The following is a 25,820-nucleotide window of genomic DNA, read 5'->3' as shown; positions in this document are numbered from 1 at the left end:
CCTACCCAATGTGAAAATTACAACAAAATTCTTAAGTGGAATAAATTTGGACAACAATCTTCAGTTTTAATCAGTCTGCTAGTGAAGTTAATTTGGTACAGTTTCCGAAAGATGTTGGGGTATATTCCTTTCAGACCACTTTCACACATTTTTTAAAAAAATCTGATTTTTGAAATTGTGAGTGTGCATCTCTTGTTATTCATGATTTGGAAATACTTTCGAAGCTACATTACTTATCATTATGTAATTATGCATCATGTAAGGTTCGTTCCAATGATTTGAATAGGCTCAGTTTCCAGTTTGGTGTAACTATTTTACTGAAAGGCAAATCATCACCAGGACAAGTCATTTCATTTGAAGATATTAACTATAAAAATCTCTGAATGTACTTTAACATTATTATATAGTTTGTAATTTAAAAAAAATGAATTTAGAGTACCCAATTTCTTTCCAATTAAGTGGCAATTTAGCGTAGCCAATCCACCTACCCTACACATCTTTGGGTTGTGGGGGCAAAACCCATGCAAACAGGGGGAGAATGTGAAAACTCCATACGGACAGTGACCCAGAGCCGGGATCGAACCTAGGACCTCAGGGCCGTGAGGCAGCAGTGCTACCCACTCCACCACCGTGCTGCCGTATATAGTTTGTAATTAAGCATATACCACATTAAATATTAAAGCTATATTTGCAACACAACTAAGATGCTCACGATAGATTCCGTTGCACTGTGTAGACTTGAGGGGTAACCATAGTCTGAAGAAATCAAGGTAATGCAGCTTTCTTCTCATCACTGTAGGGAATACATATTATCTGAATGCTTCTCTTTGCTGTTTGACTTCCCTGTCTTAGTCACTATTTTTGTTTATCACTTTATTGAATTGTATTTTTGGGCAGTGCAGTGGTTAGCACTGCTACCTCACGGCGCCAAGGATTTGGGTTCGATCCCGGCCCCGGGTCACTGTCCATGTGGAGTTTGAACATTCTCCCTGTGTCTGCGTGGGTCTCACCCCCACAACTCAAAGATGTGCAGGGTAGGTGAATTGGCCACGCTAAATTTCCCCTTAATTGGAAAAAATAAATACATAAAATTTTTATTTTATTTTATTTTATTTCAAATTAATTGTATTTTTTAGTGTTAACTGTTACTCTTATGTCTGCTTTTGTTCTGCTTTTCTTCAGCCCTTTCTGTCCTCTCTTCCGTTAGGAAATTTAACTAAATTCAAAAGATCAATGTTGAACATACAATTAGATTGAAAAGTTGTCTGAGCTATTTTTTAAAAAAGTTAGAGTACCCAATTCTTTCTTTTCAAATTAAAGGACAATTTAGTGAGGCCAATCCACCTACCTTGCACATCTTGGGTTGTGGGCCGGGATCGAACCACTGCGCCACCCTGCTGACCCTCTGAGCTATTACTTTAATTTAGAATCTATACTCTTAGTATGAAAGATACCTATCAATATGGTGATAAATAATAAATCAATGATGCAATGTCTATCAGTAAAAGTACTGTACCCTTGTTTGCTCCTGAATAATAGCTGTATTGATAAGCAGCACTGATTTCAATAAAATTAAAATGCATTGTATTACACTTTTGGATACTAGTGAAAGTTAAACCAAAATGTGGTGGTGCTCTTAAAGGTGCAATTAATATTAGGTATTATTGTGACTGTCAAAAACATGAAGTAAATTCATTTTGTAGTCAGATGCAGAAAAAAGTAGCCTTTTGACCCTTTATCTTTTGAAATATGTTTTCACTTCATGTACTTAAATTATTTCTGCCCCAAATTCTGATTAAGTGCTTTACATTAGAATTAGAGGAATGTTTGCAACTATTACACATTTCTGAATTTGTCTTTTATTGGAATAAGCTGCAAACTTATGTAGTTTTTAAATGCAATATAGAAAAGTGACTTCAATCCTCGTAGGGGTATCTTGACAGCCCTAGATGGACTCGATCTCAATTTACATTGGTAATGATTACTCCTATTGCAATGAAAGTAATTGGAAAATAGTTCCTTCTCCTGGGGACAAAACATTGTTGAGTCATTCAGGACGTGAGGAGCTTACAGTACTTTACTGCACATCTTAGTCTGCAGTGCACAGTAGTGAAACTTGAAACAAGTTGATTTGCAATATGTCTCATTTGGTCCAGCTATTGTGCAAAGATATTCCTGTAACATGAGCTAAAATTGGGTTTTCATAGGATGATCCAAGAATCCCCACTGCCACCTGGCTGGGAGATGAAATACACAAGTGAAGGGGTTCGGTATTTTGTGGACCATAATTCCTGTTCCACCACCTTTAAAGATCCTCGAACTGGATTTGATTCCACATCTAGGTAAATATGCTTTATGTTTAGGATTATTGCAATTTTATTTTTTTGCACTGTGGCAAAAACATGGGAGATTACCTTTCCAGAATATTTGCATATAAATTGCAATGGTTCATTTTTATGTTTTGCATATAATCATATTTTGTGCTGTGCTGTTATTACCAATGGTAATTCATAATTTAATGTTAAAAGTGATCAGTGGCAAAAGTAATCTAATGTGCAGGTTTGGTGTTAATTCAGTTCCAGAAAGTTCAGCTTTGGGAGTTGAACTCCTTCAATGCAAGTATCTCAACCCCAGAATTGGAACCTTTACTCATGTCTAAATTGTCAGTTGACTGTTAGGCTTTGGTTTTCTTACTGAAGTGTCTAAAAAAAAACACCAAACTTGAAACCCTTGCAAGATATCATAATCCATCCTCATTATGAAATAAAATGAAAAAAGCATGGACTACCCAGATCTTCATGTGTACAGCCATTATGCTTCAGAGGGTGAATACACTGAATTTTATTAAAAACCGAAAATGCATCTTTTCAATTTATCTTCACAATTGCGATGCAGTAAAAACACTTCCTGAAAATTGCTCATTTGATTATTTTGGTATTAATATTTTTGCTTTCAGAAACATCTGAGCAATGATATGTATCACAATTCAGAACTAACATTGCAATTCCTGTGGCTGTCCTTTCTCATTTCTTCTCAATTCAATGGACTCTTAGCCCGCATCAGGTTCCTCAGCTGGAATGCCAAGTAAACCACCTGCAACCCTCCTGATGCCTGTGCTGCAGTCGTAGAGACAGGTAGCGGAAGAACATCTAGATTTCATCCCGCTCCCCCCATGACTTGATATATTTCAATGGTCGGAGAAAATTATCTAGTCAGCCTACCTAAAAAATAACCTGATCTATGGTTGATGTAGATGAACATCTGGCATTGAGGGTATAAGGAGCTCATATGCAGCACATAGTGGGCTCTCCACAGTAATATGCTGACAATTTGTATGTGATAATATGGTGTAATAGAAGCAGGAATACCTCTCACTAACTAGTGCAAACACGTCAACTAAGTCTATAATACTGTGGATTTCGAGTAGTGTATTCCACTAATTGACAGTTTGTAGTGTTCAAAGGCATTACCTAATGTAACATAAAACATACTTGGTAAACATACTTCATGCTTTTCCCTCTAAGTGCATCCATTGCTTATTTTTAACATTTCATATTTTCACGATTTTAACTAAATTAACATGCATTTACATGTTTTTATGTATCACTCCAATAACAGTTAGAAATGAAGTACAATTCTGCCGTGTAAACATCTGAACATTGGTTACATACAACATTTGCTTTGCTAAGCAGAGTGAACTCCAGTTTGTTGTGGTAAAAGCATGTTAATCTCATTACAATACTTCTACTTTCTAATAACTGCAGTGCTAAAAGTGGCTCTCCGGCAGCATATGATCGAAGCTTTCGATGGAAGTATCATCAGTTCCGATTCCTCTGCCATGTAAGTATCATGCTACTGAAAGATAAAGAATTATAACATGTAAATTGTTAGGACAAAATTAATTACTGCAGTTAAACTCAACAAAAATTAATGATTGTAGCAGTACAATTTTAACTTGCAGTTTTTCCAGAAGGAGCAGACACTATCCCGACAAGATTATTCAGCTCATAATATGATTTTGTTTTTAAAGATACTTCGGACTTTGCATGGTATTTAACTGTCATCCAAAGTGACTTGTTTTAGTGACGATTTTGTTCTGGCTGTTAGAAGAGTAGAAACTGAGTCTTTGATTATAAAAACAAAAAGTGCTGGCAAAACTCAGGTCTGACAGCATCTGTGGAGAGAGAAACAGAATTACGTTTTCCAACACGCCTCCTCAATTCCAAAGAAGAGTCATATTGGACTCGAAATGTTAACTCTGTTTCTCTCTCTGCAGAGACTGTGAGCTTTTCCAGCACTTTTTGTTTTTATTTCATTTTCAGAGCACGCAGAGTATTTTGCTTTTATTTAACTGAGTCTTTGACTTGCGGTTTTATTCTATTTCATTTTATTTTGAAAATGGTGTTTACTTCTTGGATAACACACCTGTTAGATGTAGATAACATTTGAGGTAGAGGCTAAGTATTACTCCTCTACCAGATTTTAAAAATGATTTTTCATCGCTTTGTGAATGGAAGGAAAACTTATAATGGATTAAAGCAGAGATTTCACAGTTGAAACTGGAATTCGAGCACTGAACTTTGAACTCCATTTCTTTCAGGTAGAATTCTATTCATGTGAAGAAATTAAGTTATTTAAAATCCATGCCTTACTAACGCTTTTCTGTACACTGCAGAAGTAAGATCTCCTTGAAAGACCATGAGCTGGATTCTCCGTTTTCGGGACTATGTCCTCACGCCGTCGTGAATAGTGGCATCTTTTACAGCCTTGCAGGGGGCTAGCAGGCAGCTGTTGTAGAGCTCGCATGTCCAGCTGCCGATAGAGCCCCCCGCACGCCCGGGTCAGAGGCCGCGCATGCGCATGGCGGCGGCCTCCAGCCGACTTGGACCGCCTGCACACATTGCCCCCAGTCCCGAATGAGGCCCCCCCTGCCCTACGATTGGCCCGCCCCCGACTGCCGCCTTTTGAGTTTCCCGAACGGCAGGGCCACTGTCGGGAATTCAGCTGGTCGGGGACGGAGAATAGCGGGGCGCGCTACAGGCAATGGCCTCAGGTGGTGGATACTCGGCGCGGCATCCTCCCTGAATACGCAGCTTTTCGGGGGGCGGAGAATCGCGGAACCGGTGCCGGTCCCGATTTCATGCGTGAAAACATATTCTCCGCCCTGTCGCCGAACCCGATTTCGGCATCGGGGTGCGGAGAATCCAGCCCCATGCCTTTTGAACCCGCTTTTGGAGTTCTGTATATATAGCTAGAAATTTGTATATTTTTCTGATAATGGTGTTCTCATTTTTGGTGAATGTTGATTGTTATTTCAGTCCAATGCATTACCAAGTCACGTTAAGATCAGTGTCTCCAGACAGACGTTATTTGAGGATTCCTTTCAACAGGTAATAAACTTTTTTAAGACTTTTTATAAATATGAAAAATGCCAATGAAAAGATTTAAAAATATATATTTTTAAGACTTAAATGTTAGAAATAAAGTATTTCCTTGCAGAGAAATTTACAGATAGAACTGAAAACGTTATTATGTAGTCATTTTGTTATTCTACATTTGAAGATGCAAAGGTGTATAGGAGAGCTTTAACCAGCCTGCTCCCACCACTCCCATCACTGAATCTGATAAGCAGATAAGCAGAATCTGAAGAGACTTGCTTACTATGATGGCTTTGGGCTGCTAAATTATATCGGGGGTCACCAAATGACAGTTGCTGAGGAATCTCTCTTGAAAATATCATGTTGAGCACCCTTACAGTCGATTAGAATTTGGTATACTCACTCCTGAAGGGTCAGTTACATGACATCTTATCACGATGTCTAATCACATGACAATTCCATGCCGTATGCTAATGTTATTGCATTTTTGCTATCAGGTAAGGCCACATATCCTGAGCACTTCCCTCTAACTGTTTCATGAGAGGGAATCATTGCATTCTGTCTGTCCACATCTGGAACTTTTCTTCGTTGCCTATCATTCATATCAGAAATATCTGTCCATTTGTAGCCAGGTGCAGCTGCTGAAAGCTGCCTACTTCTGTCATCACTGACTAGTATGCAAGATCTCGTTTTTTGCTAACAATCCATGTTTAAGTTGTGGATTTATATATTAATTGGACACAGCATTATTTCTAACCTCTTTCATGCTATCAGCCACATTGATGCAGATATCAACATTTTTCCTCTCAAATTACTGCGTTTTATGAGTCAAATTTGCTTTCTCTTTGCTTTTGCTAGTCTGTACCAATACAGTTCCTTTGGTTCTCTGGTTGCTCATGTCTCCTCTCCATACTGTCAGCTTTTGATTTTGACTCTGCATCTCTTCAGATTTATCACTACTCTCATATCCTTATCTAAACAATGTGCGTGGCAAAATGAGGATGCTGAACAAAGAAAGAATGAGATGACACTCTCTCAATTGACTTTGGCCTTATTTGTCTATTTATCTCCTTTGCTTATTCTGTTCTGCCATGTGCTTTGCTTGGGTTAGAAAATATGTTAATTGGCAGCTAAACTTAGGCTGACATCTTTCCAGTGAATAATAGCTCACTAATAGAATGACTTGAAGCACTTTTTAAATGGTTGTACAATTGGTTACTGATCACATGCAGGGACTGAATTAACTGGGTTGAATTGGCACCGTCACTTCAACATTCTGGGTTATTTATCGTTAGCTCCTAATATTCAACTCACTAAAATTGAACACACAAGCTCAGCACATGCAGTTCCTTATATAACATCATCACCAATCATTGTGTGCGTGGGAATTTTAATCTTTTTATAAATGTAAAGTGACAGAAAAAGGCCCTGCATTTTATTTCTTAATTGATAAATGTTATTAAACTATTTTGCATCATTTAACATCCAGATAATGAACATGAAGCCATATGATTTGCGCCGTCGATTGTATATAATAATGCGTGGAGAAGAAGGTTTGGACTATGGAGGCATAGCAAGGTGAGTAATACTGCAAGAGTACAATTATTAGGGTGATACCTGCTGCTTTCTGCCCAACTGAGTCACAAGATTATGGTTTCAAGCCCAACTACAGACTTGAGCACACAATGAGGGATTGCAGAATTCACAAAAGGGTTGTTTTGCATTTGGATCATTATATTCAGGCCCTGTTTGCCTGTTCAGATGGATATAAGAGATCACAAAGCACAATTGAAGAATAATGCCAAGTTTGTGTAGTGCCTGGCCAATGTTGTTTGCTGAATCAGCATTTTTAAAAATTGCCTGGTCGTCCATTTATTTGCTTCTTGTGAGATGTGTGCAATTTGGTTGCGGTATTTGCCAATGCAACAAGAATTCATTAGTTGTGAAATGCTTTGGGATGGCCTGAAGACATGTAAGGCACAAAATAAATGCAAGTTCTTTCTTTAGGAATTACATTCTGGCTAAGACTGACACGAGCCGCAAATGTTCAACTGCTTGTTTAATGCCTATTTGTAGATTAATAAATATGATGATCCCCATTAAACCTCCTGCCCCTTACCTTAAATCTATGCCTCCTGGTCATTGATCCCTCCACCAAGGGGAAAAGTTTCTTCCTGTATACTCTATCTATGCCCCTTGTCCCTCATACTTTTATGCATCTCAATCATATCCCCCCTCAGTCTCCTCTGCTCCAAGGAAATCAAACACAGTCTATTCAATTTATCTTCAAACCTAAAACTCTCCAGCCTAGGCAACATCCTGGTAATTCTCCTCTGCACCCTTTCCAGTGCTATCACATCCCTTCTATAATGTGGATTCCAGAACTGTACAGCTCTAGCTGTGGCCTAACCAATATTCTATACAGTTCCAGCATAAACTCCCTGCTCTTAAACTCTATGCCTCGGCTAATAAAGGCAAGGATACCATATGCCTTCTTAACCACTTTATCTACCTTCCCTGCTACCTTAAGGGTACATGCACACCAAGGTCCCTCTGATCCATTGCAATTCCCAGGGTCCTGCCATTCATCATGTATTTCCTAGCCTTGTTTGCCCTGCCCAAGTGTATCACCTCACACTTATCTGGATTGAATTCCATCTGCCATTGATCAGCCCATCTATAGTTTCCTGTAATCTAAAACTATCCACCTCATATTCACTACCTCACTAATTTTCACATCATTCGCGAACCTACTGATCAACCCCCCTATATTCAAGTTTGAATCATTTATGTAAACCACGAACAGCAAGGGTCCCAACACTGATCCCTGCAAGACCCTACTGGACACAGGCTTCCAGTCAGAAAAACATCCTGTGACCATCACACTCTACTTCCTGCCACTCAGCCAATTTGAGATCCAATTTGCCAAATTTCCTTGGATCCCATAATCTCCCATGTGGAACCTTCTCAAAAGCCTTGCTGACGTCCAAGTAGACAATGTCAAATGCATTGCCCTCATCTACACACATGGTCACCTCTTTGAAAAATTCATTCAAGTTGGTCACAAATGACCTTCCCTTAACAAAACCATGTTGACTGTTCTTGATTAACCCCTGCCTCTCCAAATGCAAATTAATTCTGTCCGTCATAAATGCTTCCAATAGTTTTCCCACCACTGAAGTTAGACTGACTGGACTGTAGTTTCCTGGCTTATCCCTTCTTCCCTTCTTGAATAATGGTACCACATTGGCTATCCTCCAGTCCGCCGGCACCTCTCCTGTGGCCAGTGAGGAATTGAAAAGGACTGCAAGCGCCCCTGCTATTTATTCCCTTGCCTCACTTAAACAGCCTGGGATACATTTCATCCGGCCCTGGAGATTTATCTAATATTAAGCTTGCCAAACCACTCAGAACCTCCTCTGTCTGTGTTAATTTTAAAAATGTTAGCACAGGTTTTCTGCCTGATTTTTTATACCCACGTCATCCTTCTCACTGGTGAACACCAACACAAAGTATTCATTTAGAACCTTACCTATGTCCTCTGGCTCCACACACAAATTACCACTGTGGCCCTTAATAGAACATTACAGCGCAGTATGGGCCCTTCGGCCCTCGATGTTGCGTCGACCTGTGAAACCACTCTAAAGCCCATCTACACTATTCCCTTATCGTCCATATGTCTACCCAATGACCATTTGAATGCCCTTAGTGTTGGCGAGTCCACTACTGTTGCAGGCAGGGCATTCCATGCCTTACTACTCTCTGAGTAAAGAACCTACATCTGACATCTGTCCTATATCTATCTCCCCTCAATTTAAAGCTATGTCCCCTCGTGCTAGACATCACCATCCGAGGAAAAAGGCTCTCACTGTCCACCCTATCTAATCCTCCGATTATCTTGTATGCCTCAATTAAGTCACCTCTTAATCTTCTCTCTAACGAAAACAGCCTCAAGTCCCTCAGCCTTCCCTCATAAGATCTTCCCTCCATACCAGGCAACATTCTGGTAAATCTCCTCTGCACCCTTTCCAATGCTTCCACATCCTTCCTATAATGCGGCGACCAGAATTGCACGCAATACTCCAAATGCGGCCGCACCAGAGTTTTGTACAACTGCAACATGACCTCATGGCTCCGAAACTCAATCCCTCTACCAATAAAAGCTAACACACCGTAAGCCTTCTTAACAACCCTCTCAACCTGGGTGGCAGCTTTCAGGGATCTATGTACATGGACACCGAGATCTCTCTGCTCATCCACACTACCAAGAATCTTACCCTAAATGTACTTGTAAACAAATTAAGATTTTACTTTATTTTACCCGTCAGTATCCTTTAATGTCCCCTTTTTGCTCTCCCAATTTCCTTTTTACATTCCCTCTTGCACATTCTGTACTCCTCTAGGGCTTCTGCTATTTTGAGCCTTCAATATCTGCCATTAGCTTCCCCCTTTCTCTTTATCCAATGCTGTAGATCCCTCACTATCCAGGGTTCACTGGATTGGTTGGGCCCCCCTTTTTCTTCATTGGAACATGTGGACCCTGTACTCTCCCTATGGGCAAGATTTTACTTTTTGTTACTTTAGCAATCAAAGCAAACCCCATATAAATTAAACATGAATTAAACAGACCAATTCTATTCAATATAAACTATATATTACATTTTAAATAACCAACACAACAACAAAAAACTCATAGATTTATTAGGAGTTCCCACAACACATGGCACCACATGCAGCCACAAAGTCCTTCACAGCTTTGTCTTGCTCAGGTAGAGTTCAACTGCTTTTCTATACGCAGGATTTGGTCACCTCTCAAAAACAGCTTTACCCCATCTAAGTTCCATGGATATAGCTATCATCAAAATGGCACAGTTCTGCAGACCCGCCTCAGCCTGGTTCACGACAGCTTTCAGGTTTCAGTCATTTCAGCCGTCCCCCACACACAGCTTCCCACAGCCTGCCTGCCTTGACCTGCTGAAATCTGATCTATGAGAGCCATGTTCTTTTTCACAATCCAACTTCCTTCTCCTAGCAAGCTGACATCACAGTCTAATTTCCCAGAATTCTGACATCATAGCCAGGAATCTAATATTACAAACCTGAAGTCTTTGTTTCCCTTTCAGTTAGGGACTGTCTCAGTAGTACAGGCTTTTAAACCGAAGTTAATGCAGAGCACAGCTTGCACGCGCTTCCCCTTGGTCTTGAACAGCAGATTTCATCGCAATATCCATTTTTTTTAAACTTTAGAGTACCCAATTCATTTTTTCCAATTAAGGAGCAATTTAGCAAAGCCAATCCACCTACCCTGCACATCTTTGAGTTGTGAGGGGCAGCATGCGGCGCAGTGGTTAGCACTGGGACTGCAGAGCTGAGAGCCCAGGTTCGAATCCCGGCCCTGGATCACTGGCCATGTGGAGTTTGCACATTCTCACCCCCACAACCCAAAGATGTGCAGGTTAAGTGGATTGGCCACGCTAAATTGCCCCTTAATTGGAAAAAAAAAATAATTGGGTACTCTAAATTAATTTTTTTAAAATCTTTTGAATTGTGGGGGTGAAACCCTCGCAAACACGGGGAGAATGTGCAAACTCCGCATGGATAGTGACCCAGAGCTGGGATCGAACCTGGGACCTCGGCACCTTGAGGCAGCGGTGCTAACCACTGTGCCACCGTGCCCCCCCCCCCCATGTCTTCCTCTAGTGACCTCGGTAAACACTTGCTTTTCTCACTGATATACTAATTCGCATCTCAACATCTCTTCAGACATTTCCCTGTTTTATTTTCTTTTATCCCAATTTCATTTATTAATCTTAATTTTCCCCAATTCTTAACAATTTGACGGAATGTTTTCAGTGAAATAACTTGATGAAAGTTAGCTCCAAGCACCATGCAAGAATATTTGATAATGCAATGCAATATTTTCAGGTATTTTTTGCAATACATAATCACACACACCTAACAACTGAAATTGATGCTTCTCAAATTTTTGTGTCCAGATTTGGTTTAAGAGATGATATGAATTAGTTTTGAATGCAAAATATATAAATGATATGCAGTATGTTTAGTTTTGGATGTAAAAATGTACGTTAAACTCCAGCAGGTGTATTAAACCATTTTAAAATCTTCATGAAAAGTTGCAGATGATAATTAAAATTTTGATCATCATTGTGGTTATCCTGAAATTCATGAATTTAAAATTTCCTAAAATGACATGGCCATTAAAAGATAATTTTTGTTGATTTCATTACTGTATGTTTTTTATAATGGTGTAGCTTTTGATACAGACTGCTGGATAAGCTTCTGTTGTTTTTATGTTATCCTTTGTATGAGAATGTTGATTTGCAATTTTTCTATTCTTTCTTGGTGGATGAAGTGCCTGTAATTAGAGTCTCCATCATCGCTTCCTGCAGCCCCTTTCACTCTGTGACCTACCAGTGGTTTTACCCTATGGTAGGTTACGTCATGCTGTTCTACCACAGGGTAGAACCACGGACAGGCTGCTGAGAATCTTCCTGCATCAGTGAAAGCCACTTGTCTCTGTGCTGAGGTTCTTCCTTCATCTGCAATTGTTGTGCTGGACGTTAGCTGAAACTCTGTTCAGTTGATAGTTACATAATGATTATGAGCAAGTATAACTTGTTTGCAGAGAAACCTTTTCTATCTGGAGAATAGGTGGACTGAACAATATGCAGTATATATGTTTCTGTCAAATTAACATTTTAAAAGATCATTGTTGAAATCAAAGCAGTTTTTAACTTTGACATTTGTTTGAAAAAGCAAGTAATTATGATTTTATTTGTGGCTTTACCCTTTAACCAAATTATGTACCTATCACAGGCTTTAAGGTTCTGCTCAACCTCACAACCCAGGCTCCGTGGATTGGCCACACTAAATTGCCCCCTAATTGGGGGGAAAAAAAGAATTGGGTACTCTAAACTTATTTTAAAAAAGGTACCAATGAAGTTTGTCATCAATATTAAACCTGAACTAATTTCAATAAAATTCAACACAATAAAAACATGTGACATGAGTAGTGGAGTCTGAGTTCTGTCATGTCCCACACAGACTAATGGAAGAAAAGTCTGCTTTGTCTGTCGGTTGCAAATGTTCCATGTGAATTACATTTGTGCACCTAGTTCTAATTAATTCTGTTTAACCAGGAGACAGTACAGGGGTATGCAAACTGGGAAATATCACTTTCATTCAATAGAATTTTTTTTTTTTTCCGCTTGAGGCAGAGGGAATGAAATTTTACTATGTAGGTAAATACTTGTACCTGATGGGAAGTGTTTGATACTCCTAGAAGATGACTACTCACTGCAGGACTTTCAGCCTCTGACCTGCTCTGTATTTAAATGGCTAGTCCAGATAACTTTTCTTGTCAATGGTGGACCTACCCCCTCCGCCCCAGGATGTTGGCGGTTGGGTTTTAGCCATGTTAATGCCATTGAATGGCAAGCGAAGATGATTAGATTCTCTCTTGTTGGAGATTGTCATTGCTTGCTACTTGAGTGCTGCAAATGTTATTTGCCACTTATCAACCCAGCCTGAATATTGTCCAACCCTGAAGCACAGATTACTTCAGTTTCTGAGGAATCATGAATCAGTGGACATCCCCAGTTCTCATCTTGTGATGGATGAAGCAGCTGAAGGTGGTTGAGTCTAGATGGTAGTGGCGTGTAAATGTTTGTGAAGAGGACTTTGCAGAGTTGACTGGGCTGGGTTTGTTTGTGTCATTTCTGTGCCCAGGTCAGTGCCATGTGGTCCTCTGGCTTTTAATTCTACAACTTTACTGTGGAGACTTGGTACACAGAATGGCTTGCTGCACCATTTCAGAGGGGTGTTAAGAGTCACCCATCTAATATGATCTGTAAAATTGACTGTACTGATGTTTGGGCGGGGGGAAGGTAGCATTTATTTTTGCTTTTTTTCAATTTTTTCTCTGAGAATAACTTTTTAACTGTATTGCAAAAATTTTACATCAGATATTCAGAAAAGATTGGGAAGGGAAAAAGACAGGCAGGTAGCAGTCTGATTAGGGAAGACACTGTAGTGTTGGAAAGAGAGGATGTCCTTGAGATGGCAAGAACAGCATCAGTTTGGTGAAAGTTAAGAAGCCAAAAAAGGTATGGTCAATATTCAGGGGATATTTTAATGGCCTCCAAATAGTGAGAGAGAAGCAAATCTGCAGGACAATTACAGAATTGCGCAAGAACTATAGACTGGTGATTTGGGGGCACTTAAATTTCCCAAATACCGATTGGGATAATGTTCGCGTAATGGTAAGGGGGAGGGAGGAATTTCTGAAATATGTTCACGAGAATTTCCTTGATTAGTATATTTTTGATCCAGTTAGAAAGTAGGCAATGCTGAATCTGGTTTAGGGAAATCGGGGTGGGCCAAACTGACCAAATGTTTGCGGGGGAACAATTGGATAAGAGTGAGCATTGTATCATAAGGCTCACATTAGCAATGAAGAACAACAAACATAATAATTTAAAGTAGAATGTCTAAATTAGAAGAGTGCTAACTTCAGTAAGTTGAGAAGGGATCTGGACAGAGTAAAATGGAACCAAAGATTGACAGGAAAACAGTCACGGAACACCGGGCGATCTTTGAGGAGGTGTTTTGAGTATAAACTAGGTACATTTCAACAAAGGCAACAGGTAAGTTAAGCAAAGCCAGGGCTCATACGATGACAAGAGTGGAAAGAGAATATGATGAAACAAAAATAAGAGGATTTCTGATGCGTATCAGGTGAATACCTCATGGAGAACCAGGCCAGATACAATAAGTTGAGAGGGGCAGTGAAGAGGAAAATAAGACTGGCAAAGAGAGAATATGAGAAATTTGCAATCAACATAAAAGGGAGCCCAAAAGTAAATAGTAGGTGGGGTGGCATCTATTAGGGACCAGGAGGGTGATATATGCTGAGAGATGCAGGGTAAAGATGACTTTGTATCACGTTTACCGAGAAGGTGGAAGCTAGCAAAATATCAGTAGAAGTGGAGATGGTAGAAGTAACAAGTGGAATTAAAATTGATGGGAAAATGTACTAGAAAGGCTGACTTTGCTTAGAGTGGGTACGTCACTCAGTCAGATGGCTTGCATCCCAGGCTGCTAAAGGAAATAAGGGTGGAGATGGCGGAAGGACTTGCTGTAATCTACCAATTTTCCCTAGAATCAGGGAGGTGCCAGAGGATTGTCATGTGGCATATGTGACACTTTTATTCAAGAAAGAGTGTAAGGACATTCCTAGTAACTACAAGTAGGGTCAGTTTAACATCGGTGGTAGGTAAGGTTTGGAAACAATCAAGGGAAAGATCAACAAGTGCTTCAAGAGATTTAAACTAATTAAGGATAGTCAGCCCATATTTGTAAAAGGCAGATCATGATTGACTTCAGTGGTTAGCACTGAACTGCGGCATTGAGGACCCTTGTTCGAATCCCGGCCCTGGGTCACTGTCCATGTGGAGTTTGCACATTCTCCCCATGTCTGCGTGGGTTTCGCCCCCACAACCCAAAGATGTGCAGGTTAGGTGGATTGGCCACGCTAAATTGCCCCTTAATTGGAAAAAAAAAATTGGGTACCCTAAATTTAAAAAGAAATGATTGACTAACCTAATCACATTTTTTGATGAAACATCAGAAGGTTGATGAAGGGAAAGCAATGGCTGTTGGCTTATTTTGAAAAGTGTTTGTGCTACAGTAAAGATTGATTAACAAAATTGAGGCTTATGGGATATGGCCATCAAATATTGGGTGAAGGACAAAAACAGTGCATAATGAAAATGGATTTAAGGTTTGGACAAGGTTTGGTCTTTTTTTTACACAGTGAGTGGTTGTGACCTGGAACCCGCTGACTGCAAAGGTGGTGGAAACCAAGATGATGAATGATTTCAGAAGGAAATTGGATGGGGCCTAGAGGGATATAGACTTGCCGGGCTACAGGATGAAGCGGGGGTATAGGACTGACTATATTGCTCGACATGGAACCGACATGGCCTCATAGGGCCAAATGATCACCCGTTGTATGCTAATGACTCTGTGACTCTCTGAAAACTGATGATAGGATTGCCATTAAATTGCCATATGATCATTTCTGAATAAAGCGATAGAGGTGGCAAAATGAAGCCTTATTTGACCCACTGCTGGGAAATGACTGTTTCTGTCCATTGTTCATCAGCATCAGAAGTAGAAGAACAGCTTGTGATTTCTTGGCTGCAGAAGGAACAGTGAGATGGTGAAACATCTGTTTCTTTTCAATGCACAATCTTTGAATAACAAAATAGAAATTGTGTTTTGATTATTCACGCAATTTAAGTTGATAAACTTTCAAACATTTATTATTTGAGTTTACTATTGTTCCATAGAGAGTGGTTTTTCCTGCTTTCCCATGAAGTTCTGAATCCAATGTACTGCTTGTTTGAATATGCTGGAAAGAACAACTACTGTCTACAGATCAACCCCGCATCATCAATTAATCCGGATCACTTGACCTATTTCCGTTTTATTGGAAGGTTCATAGCGATGGTAAGTCTAGTGATGGAAGTTATTGAAATATTGAATGTGTACCTGCATGAATTCCAAATACCTTAGCCATTTCCAAAGTGCACATGTTCCATGTTGTATTAAAACGGTGTTTGGGAATTCAATTTGAGATCCATAACCTGTAAATTTTGATATTGGCTTAACTGAAGTTCCATTTCTGCCAACCTGAATGCGCGTCTGCCAGGAATACTTGGAAAAAGAGAATTTGTGCTTCTGTAATGCTTTCACAATCTATGCAAGCACCAAAGCATTTCGGAACCAATGGAATATTTTGGAAGAAATACTGTAACATAGGAAAAATAGAGAAATTTCCACAGAGCATAGTCAAATAATTTATTTTTTAATTGATCAATATAGGCCAGGGTATTCTTGCACTATTTCAGATATTGTCATGGATTCTTTAGGTCCACAGAGGGGTCAACATGGCCTGAGTTTAACATTTCAGCCACAAGATAGCACCACCAACCATACAGCACTCCCTTAGAACTGCAGTGCCATCATAGATTGCATGCTCAGAAATGGGGATTGAACCCGCAACCATCCTAGAAGTGAGAGTGATACCACTGAGCTGTGGCACACACTTAAATTTGGACTTCCAATATGTGCATTGTGATGCTGCTGAAATCAGTGTACACTATCCATAGGGGACTAACATAGAACATACAGTGCAGAAGGAGGCCATTCGGCCCATCAAGTCTGCACCGACCCACTTAAGTCCTCACTTCCACCCTATTCCCGTAACCCAATAACCCCTCCTAACTTTTTTGGACACTAAGGGCAATTTAGCATGGCCAATCCACCTAACCTGCACGTCTTTAGACTGTGGGAGGAAACCGGAGCACCCGGAGGAAATCCACGCAGACACGGGGAGAATGCGCAGACTCCGCACAGACAGTGACCCAGCGGGGAATCGAACCTGGGACCCTGGCACTGTGAAGCCACAGTGCTATCCACTTGTGCTACCGTGCTGCCCCTACGTTCTCCTTCTAGTTCTCCTTCGGCCCCCTAGCCCCCCCCCCCTTCTTTCCCCCACCAGAAAATATTGATGCCTCGATTTTATTATTCTCATCATTGTTTTCAAATCCCTCCATGACCTCCTTCCTCTGTCTCTGTAATTCCTCCTGTCCTACAAATCATTGAGATCTCTGTGCCTTCCAGTTCTGGCATCATTGTGAGCCGCCGATTTTTATTGCTGGTGGCCTTGCCTTTAGTTCCTTGTGCTGTGGAATTTCCTCCCTAAAGTTCTCTGCCTCTCGATCCTGCTCTTCCTTTTAGACATTCCTTGAAACCTACTTCTTTCACAAATTAGCTGTTCTAATATTTCCTCATGTGGCTTGGATGCCAAATTTCATTTAATAACACACAATGATGTGCTTTGGAGTGTTTTACGGTGTTAAAAGCTCAATATAAGTGCAAGTTATTTTTATTGTTGGAACATAGAACAAGAGTGGCCCATGCAGCGCCTGGAGCTTGTTCTGTCATTCAGTTACATCACGGCAGATCTGTACCTTATTTTCATCTACCATAGCTCTCAATACCCTCGCCGAACAAAAATGTACCAATCTCAATTTTATCATTTTGAATTGATTTTGTCTCAGCAGTTTTTTGGGCAGATTTCCGATACCCCCCCCCCCCCCCCCGTACAATTTGGTTCTAATTTGAAGGTTATATCCCATTGTTTGGGGTCCACCAAAGGAAATAGCTTATCTAATCTATCAATTCTTTTGGCCACCTTGAACATTTCAGTTGGAACACCCCATATTTTTCTTTATTCAGGGGAATACAAGCTTAGTCTGTACATCCTGCCCTCATAGTTTAGCCCTTTTCACCAAAATATTGGTCTGGTGAATATGTGCTGTCCCCACCCCAAGACTAATATATCCTTCCTGAAGTGTGGTGCCTCGAATTCAGTGCAGTACTTCCAGGTGATGTTTACACAGAGCACTGTTAGGATCTATATAACTTGTACTCCTTAATATTCTTTTTTATGAAGGCTAACATCTTAGGCTTTTCAATTATTATTTGTCCGTTCTACCAGGTTTTAGTGATTCTGTACTTGGTCCCCTAAATCTCTGCCCATTCACAGTTTCTCGTTCCTCGAAAGTGCACTAATTTATCTTTCTTGGGTCCAAAGTGGATGACCCCATATATTCCTGCATTGAACTCCCATCAACTGTAATCCTGCCCACTCACTTATCTAGCAATGTCCTTTTGTAACTTGTTCAATCCACCTACATTATTTACAGTGTTACATGACTTAGCGTTGTCAGCAATTTTATCTATGTGCCTATATTCCTTCATCCAAACCATTTATAAATACAATGAAAAGCTGAGGTCCCAGTACATATCTCTACAAGACACCACTAATCATGGACTGTCAATTTGACTACGTACTCATTATCCCTTCTTGTTGTCTCTAAGCTTCTAATCAATTTCCCATCCAAACCAATAGATTGCACCCAATTTCATACATGCATTTTTGTTAACAGTTCTTTTTGTCAAATTTGGTTGAATGCCTTCTGGAAGTTCATATAAATAACATCCATAGACACTTTCTTATTTACTATATTTTAATGCTAATATACAGTTACTTCCTCAGAAAATTCAACTAGATCCATTCGAAATGATATCCCATTTGAGATCCATGCTGGTTCTCTCTCATTACCTCATTTTGGATAATGAACTAATCAAAGATCTTACATCTGGTATTAAGACTTTGTCTGGCATGAAATAGGATCTCAGAGGTTTTATTGGAAGATGTGGGTGCATTTTTTCCAATTATTCCTTGTGAGTACCTGGAGGTCCTGCTGGTTGCCACTTGCAGCCTTCTCCAAATTTCCTTGTGAGCTGTAATATGAAACCTTATTTTGACTTGGTTTGTTTGTTTTGTTTACTTCTAGGCTCTTTACCATGGTAAATTTATCGATACAGGATTCACATTGCCGTTTTATAAGCGGATGCTTGATAAAAAGCCGACAATGAAGGACTTGGAATCAATTGACCCAGAGTTCTACAATTCTCTACTGTGGATCAAGTAAGTATAACAATATATTTGAATGTGTAAGCATAATGTGTTTGATTGTAAAATGACTCAAGTACGTATTTTATTGTTAATATACAGTTAACCCTCTCGGCCTACTGAAATTGATCATTTTAATTTTGTATTTCAACTGGCCTCTTAATACAGGAAAAAATGTTTGGAAATAGTGTGATAGGGTAGTGATGCATACATTTGTAATTGTTTCTCAGGAAATTAATGCAAAATTGAGGACTGGCTGGTACAGATAATTGTGCGAAGCTAAACTTATTAGGTTATTTGAATGTATTTAATTTTCCTCCTTTTCAGGGAGAACAATGTAGAAGAGTGTGGCTTGGATCTGTATTTTGCTCAGGATATGGAAATATTGGGGAAAATTACAACCCATGAGCTGAAAAAAGATGGGGAAAATATTATGGTCATTGAAGAGAATAAGGAGGAGTACATGAGGTTAACAATTCTAATTTTTTTTTGCAATTTTAATTTAGAAATCTGTAGACATGTTTATTTTGTTATAGCCCACAGTAGGAAAACAATATACCAGTCAAATGTGGAAATTGTTTTCATAAATATAATTATCTATTTGCTTCTTCTGTTAGTGATGTGGAAGTTTTGTTCTGTATCAATATTTAGATGATGTGTAAACTTCTTGTCTGTCACAGTTCTCTGCTAAGCTTTAAGTGTCAAACTCAATTTTCAGTTTTGTACTTAAAGAAAATAATTAAAAGAAAGCTTCAAGGAGCACAGGAGCAAGACACCTGCAATCTCATTACAGGCAGTTGAATTAATCCAGTATTTACTTAGCAATACTTTGTAGCCTTAAAGAGGCCACACATTTTGCACCTTACATGGTATAATAAATCCTGACCTTGTAGAACTCATCATTTGATCTACTGTGAGCAATGATATTGGCTAGTTGTATATTAAATATAGCTCATACATTAACTGCCATAAAACTCTCTGTGACATGCACTGATTGTTACATTTCAGCATTTCACTTTATGGACAACATTTTTGATTGGCATAAATTTATTGTCAGTTAAATGAGCAACAATTCAGGACCCTGAGACATGAGCACCAAGGACAATCTATTAATTTAAAAATGTGGAAAAGAAGCCAAACAAATTGTTGTAAAAAGCTGAAGCGTTCAGCTGCCATATTTTTTCTCACAAAACCACTTGTAAAAATTTACATTTTGAACATACCAAAAAATGTTACCTTTTTTAAATTAAAAAATATTTTTTTGAACTTGATAACCCTTTTTTAAAACGTGCTAAACATTTTATTTAGATCAATGTCTCACCCTACCAGTTTTGAATTTTAAGTTGTTAAATCCAGTCCTTGTCTGTTTTCTGATAGTTAAGCACGAACCTTCTGACCAAGTGATTGCCATTTAATGTTGTAAAGTTTCATAGATTATCATAGAATTTACAGTGCAGAAGGAAGCCATTCGGCCCATCGGGTCTGTAGAAGCCAGGTATTTCAAATACAACTAGTATAGGTAAAAGATAGCTGTTTAAGCATAAATGTTGAGCCCCAGTTTTTAATACCCATTTATACAGCATAATTCACTTATACTGAAGTCCGTTGTTCTGGCAAATGCATATTTTCAAAGACAGTGTGACATTAAAAAAAGCACAGTTGCAAGATAATTTGACACTGTCTTGTGCTAATTGTCAAGGTCAAGGGATTGAATACACAGCAACATGAAGGCACCATTGTTCACAATGCAGATAACAGCTGGGTCAGAAAAGCTGATGTTGCACACTGAAGATGGACGGCTTGCCATCAAATCAAATGTGTTTGAGTCTAACCCAAACCAATTAGGATTATATCGGGGTGTAATTAGATGACTTAAGACAGATATGAAAGTGTATAACTAAAAAGTTTCTCCCCGCCATTTTGGGTTTTGTTGTCTTTGTGAGTATTGTCTTTGTAGGTTAGGTTTGGTTTTAGTGTTTAGTTTAGTCAGTTTTGTCCTTTATAGTCTCCATTTTAGAGATGTCTTTTGGGGGTTCTGTCAGCCTAACAGTCTGTGTCAGTGATGTTAGTCCACTTTTGACTTTGAGTTTGAGTTTAGCTGAAGATTAGCTTTCTCTCTCTTTTCATGTTTCATTGCCAGACTTTGACCTTTTAAAAGTTACTTTTGAGCTGTCTGCCTAAGCAAAGAAAGATAATGTCTGTAATTCTCTGAAAGCTCCGAATTGTCTACGAATTGCCTTTTAAATGACTTTCAAATTGTAATCAAGCGACTACAAATAAAACAATTCTTTTTGGCACCTGAGGAGTTTATACTGCAAATTTCTGCTGAGTTCCAGTATTCGCAAAGTGCTACTGATAACCGAATAGCAGAGATGATATAAATTCCTTCAACTATACACAGTCGAATAATACAAGGAATCGAACAACTTAACACGGTCTACAAATAGTACAAATCTTACAACTTGTCGTATTGCGCCAGGACTTGATTCATCAACTAAGCTTCCCCCAAACTTGGCGTAGTTCGACAGGTTAAGATCCCATAAATTATAGATTCCTTCAGGGTCTGCACCGGCCCTTGGAAAGTGCACCTACTTAGGCCCACACCTCCACCCTAGTAAGCCCACCTAATCTTTATGAAACTAAGAGTCAATTTAGCATGGCCAATCCACCTAACCTGCACATCTTTGGACTGTGGGAGGAAACCAGAGCACACAGAGGTAACCCGCGCAGACATGGAGAGAAAGTGCAGACTCCGCACAGACAGTCATTCGAGGCCGGAATTGAACCTCGGACCCTGGAGCTGTGAGGCAGCAATGCTAACCACTGTGCCACCTCTATAAGTTATTTGCCACTGTAATTTAAAGTTTGGAGAGTGTGGTTGGTTATCAGCATAATTGCTTTATGGATCACTTCACTTTTATGGCAGTACTCCAGATGGGATTACTGACTTGCCTCACCCTACTATTTCTCTCAGCCAGTTAGAATTGGTACTGGCAGTAGCAATGGCGCCTTTGTATACCAAACTATACAACCAATCACAGATGGTCATAAAGTAAATTCACAGTAGAAATATAGTCAGAAATTTGAGCTGATGTTGAGCTTGTATCTTGTATAGGCGTGGCTGAATCCAGATTATTCTGTTCAGTTGTCATCTTCGTATTACAGGAAAGATTTTAAAATAGTGAATCTGAGACATGTTAGGTTTCTGAGGAAAGTGGTTGCCTTTGTACACAAATCACAAAGTTGACATGGAATTACAGCATGAAATGAGGACAACTATTGATTTGTCGGACTTTATTACAGAGATTTATTTGAAAGGCTTGATACTCAATTGTTGAGTATATTCACATTAGAGATTGATATACTTTTAGATGCTAAGGGAATCGCAGGATATGAAACAGCGTAGTTGAGGTACAAGATCAGCCATGATCTTATTGAGTAGCAGAGTAGGCTCAAGAGTCAAAATGGACTACTCCTGTTCCTATTTCTTATGTTTTTTACTCTCAAGAGAAGAGGGGTTAACGGGGGCATTCTGATGAATTTAGATCCAGCATTTGAGAATTAGACATCATAGTTTAGGGCTAAGGTTAAGGGCTTTTGAAATGAGAAATGCTGGCCTAGTGTTTCAATTGGAGGATGATAGAATTGTGGAACAGCTTACTAACAGAGGTGATCGATCAAAAAATTTAATTTTTCAAAAAATACATGAATTCCTGCTATGAAAGCAAAAATAAAACTGTTAGTTCTTGGATTATAATTCAGTGCTCGACCTGTTCTCCAAGTCAATCCAACTTTGCCCTCAAAGCCTTGTTCCTCCTCCACCAGCAACATCTCAGCTTCCAGCGAGGCGACTGTATCACCATGCCATGACAAGGCCGCCTCCACACCTTTCAATACCTCTCCATGCTCCTTCACCGCCTCTGAGGTTTTTTCCAGCTTCTCCCATTTTGGGCCAGGTGCCTCCTTAATTGACCGCTTAAGGGTTTCCATCATCACCCTGCCCTGCACCTCAAAATGCTTCGTAAGCTGTTCTTCAAACTCCTGCGCAATCACCCAGTCAGCGTTTCCACTGTGATATGAACCGGGTTCGCAACCTTCCCTCCTGCTGAGCTCAGCGGGTATTCTGGCTCCGTTGAAGGATTACCCCCTGTAATCTTCTTGCCACCAATCTTCTTCATAGATTTCAACATATTTTCGCCGACAAATGCCTTATCCCATATAAAGGGCGGGTTTTGACAACCGAAAGCCCTGGGAATCAGGATAAAAAGTCCAATAAACAAAGACCATGGCGGGAGCTACCTTATGCGTGACCTTCTCCTACCTGTCGCCACCGGAGGTCCTCTTGATCAAACTTGACTATAATACCTGCTACTGTAAAAAATATATACTTTTGACAATGCACTGTACAGTGCTCTCTCTTCATACAATTCCATGTGTTCCTTTTTAAAAGCGCCACGCCAGGGCACTGGGTGGAGAGGCTGCTCTCCATCCCAGCAGGATCCGCCTTCGGGCGATCAACGAGGCGAAGGCTATGATATCTGCCTCCGCTCCCGTTTCCAACCCTGGCTGGTCCGACACCCCGAATATGGCCTCCTGGGGACTCGGGTCCAGTTTCACGCGCACCACCTTGGAAATTACCCTAAACACCTCCTTCCAGTACTCCCCTAGCTTTGGACAGGACCAAAACATATGAACGTGATTCGCGCCCCCCCCCCCCCCCCCCCCCCCCCCCCCCCCCCCCCCCCCCCCGCTACGCTCACACACACCCTCTACTCGTTCAAAAATCGGCTCATCCTCGCCCTCGTGAGGTGCGCTCTATATACCACCTTCACCTGTATCAGCCCCAACCTCACACATGAGGTGGAGGCATTCACTCTCCGGAACACCTCACACCAGACCCCCTCCTCTATAACCTCTCCCAGCTCTTCCTCCCATTTTGCTTTGATCCCTTCCAGTGGTGCCTTATCCTCTTCCAGAATAGCTCCGTACATCACTGACACTGCCCCCTTTTCCAGTCCCCTTGTCATCAACACCTCCTCCAGCAATGTGGAGGCCGGTTCCTCTGGGAAGCTCTGTATCTCCTTCCTGGCAAAATCCCGAACCTGCATGTACCTAAACACTTCTCCCTGCTCTAGCCCATACTTTGCTTCCAGCTCCCTCAATCCTGCAAACCGACCCCGAAGAAACAAATCTTTTAGCGTCTTAATCCCCTTCTCTTCCCATTTTTGAAAACTTCCATCCCATCTCCCTGGCTCAAATCTGTGGTTCCCCCGAATCGGCATTTCCCTTGACCCTGAACCCAACCTGAAGTGTTGGCGAAATTGCCTCCAGATGTTCAATGAAGCTATTATTACCGGACTCCCTGAATATTTCCCCGGAGCTATCAGGAGCGGCCTTGTTGCTAGTGCCTTCAGCCCCGACCCCCTGCACAAACTCTCCTCCATTCTGACCCACTGAGAATCAACCCCTCTGACCCAGCTCCGCACTTTCTCCACGTTTGCCGCCCAGTAGTAGTACAACAGGTTTGGGAGACCCAAACCCCCTGCCTGCCTTCCCCTCTGTAGCAGCACCTTTCTCGCTCTGGCCACCTTCCCTCCCCATATGGATGAGGTAATCCTTCCCTCAATCGCCCTGAAAAAAGACTTTGGCAGGAAAATCGGTAGGCATTGAAAAATAAACCGGGATCGCGGCAACACATTCATTTTAACCGCCTGTACCCGACCCGCCAGTGACAGAGGAAGGCCGTCCCACCTTGCCAGATCGGCTTTCGCTCTCCCCACCAAACTAGTGATGTTGTAACTGCGAAGCCGCCCCCACTCCCGGGCAACCTGCACCCCCAGATACCTAAAATGAGTCCCTGCTCTACAGAATGGCAGCCCCCCCACCCCTGCCCCCACCCCCGGCCGAGACACCACAAAGTACTCACTCTTGTCCAGGTTCAACCTGCACCCTGAGAAAGACCCAAATATCCGCAATAGCTCCAATATTCCTCCTATCGACGCACTCGGCTCCAACACATAGAGCAGCAAGTCGTCGGCATATAAGGACACCCTATGCTCGATCCCCACCCCCCCCCCCCCACCCCCGCACTATTCCTTTCCATGCTCCCAAACTTCTCAAAGCGATGGCCAACGGCTCAATCGTAAGTGCAAACAGCAGGGGGGACATAGGACATCCCTGTCTCGCCCCATGGTGGAGAGAAAAGTATCTCGAGCTGATATTATTTGTGCGACACTCGCCTTCGGTTCCTTATGTAATAGCTTTACCCAGTTCACAAACCTTGGTCCAATCCCAAACTGCTCCAGCACTGCCATCAGGTACCCCCATTCTACCCGATCAAACGCCTTCTCGGCGTCCAATGCCACAACTACCTCTGTTTCCTTTCTTTCCGCCGGTGCCATAACAACGTTCAAAACCCTCCTAATGTTCGAAAACAGCTGCCTCCCTTTCAGGAACCCCGTCTGATCCTCCCCTATCACCTTCGGAAGGCACTCCTCCAGCCTACCCGCCAGTACCTTCGCCAACACTTTGACGTCCACATTCAGAAGTGATATGGGCCGATACGACCCACACTCCGTCGGATCCTTATCTTTTTTTAGTAACAGGGAAATCGATGCCTGCCCCAAGGCTTGCGACAACACCCCCTTCACTATCGCCTCCTCAAACATCCCCACCATCAGGGGTGCCAACCTATCCTTAAATTTTTTATAATATTCCACCGGAAACCCATCCGACCCTGCCATCTTCCCCGACTGCATCCTCCCAATCGCATCCTTTATCTCCTGCTCCACTATTGCTCCTTCTAATGTAGCCCTGTCCCCCTCCCCTAGCCTCAGGTACTCCAACCCATCTAGAAATTCCTGCATCTCACG

The 25,820-nt window shown here is 41.0% G+C and overlaps 1 protein-coding gene across 1 annotated transcript in view; it reads left to right on the top strand.

Annotated features, from left to right (window-relative positions):
• wwp2 (WW domain containing E3 ubiquitin protein ligase 2) overlaps nucleotides 1-25,820 on the top strand; it is a 307,842-nt gene that overhangs the window by 261,429 nt on the left and 20,593 nt on the right. The window contains exons 13-19 of the mRNA XM_072517953.1: nucleotides 2,208-2,342; nucleotides 3,765-3,840; nucleotides 5,319-5,390; nucleotides 6,868-6,956; nucleotides 15,752-15,911; nucleotides 18,830-18,963; nucleotides 19,276-19,416. Of these exons, the coding sequence (XP_072374054.1) occupies nucleotides 2,208-2,342; nucleotides 3,765-3,840; nucleotides 5,319-5,390; nucleotides 6,868-6,956; nucleotides 15,752-15,911; nucleotides 18,830-18,963; nucleotides 19,276-19,416 (807 nt within the window). The remainder of the gene's footprint in view (nucleotides 1-2,207; nucleotides 2,343-3,764; nucleotides 3,841-5,318; nucleotides 5,391-6,867; nucleotides 6,957-15,751; nucleotides 15,912-18,829; nucleotides 18,964-19,275; nucleotides 19,417-25,820) is intronic.

Source organism: Scyliorhinus torazame, chromosome 10, assembly GCF_047496885.1.
Source record: "Scyliorhinus torazame isolate Kashiwa2021f chromosome 10, sScyTor2.1, whole genome shotgun sequence".
In the NCBI taxonomy this organism is placed as follows: Eukaryota; Metazoa; Chordata; class Chondrichthyes; order Carcharhiniformes; family Scyliorhinidae; genus Scyliorhinus; species Scyliorhinus torazame.
This window is presented reverse-complemented; position numbering and strand designations above follow the sequence as displayed.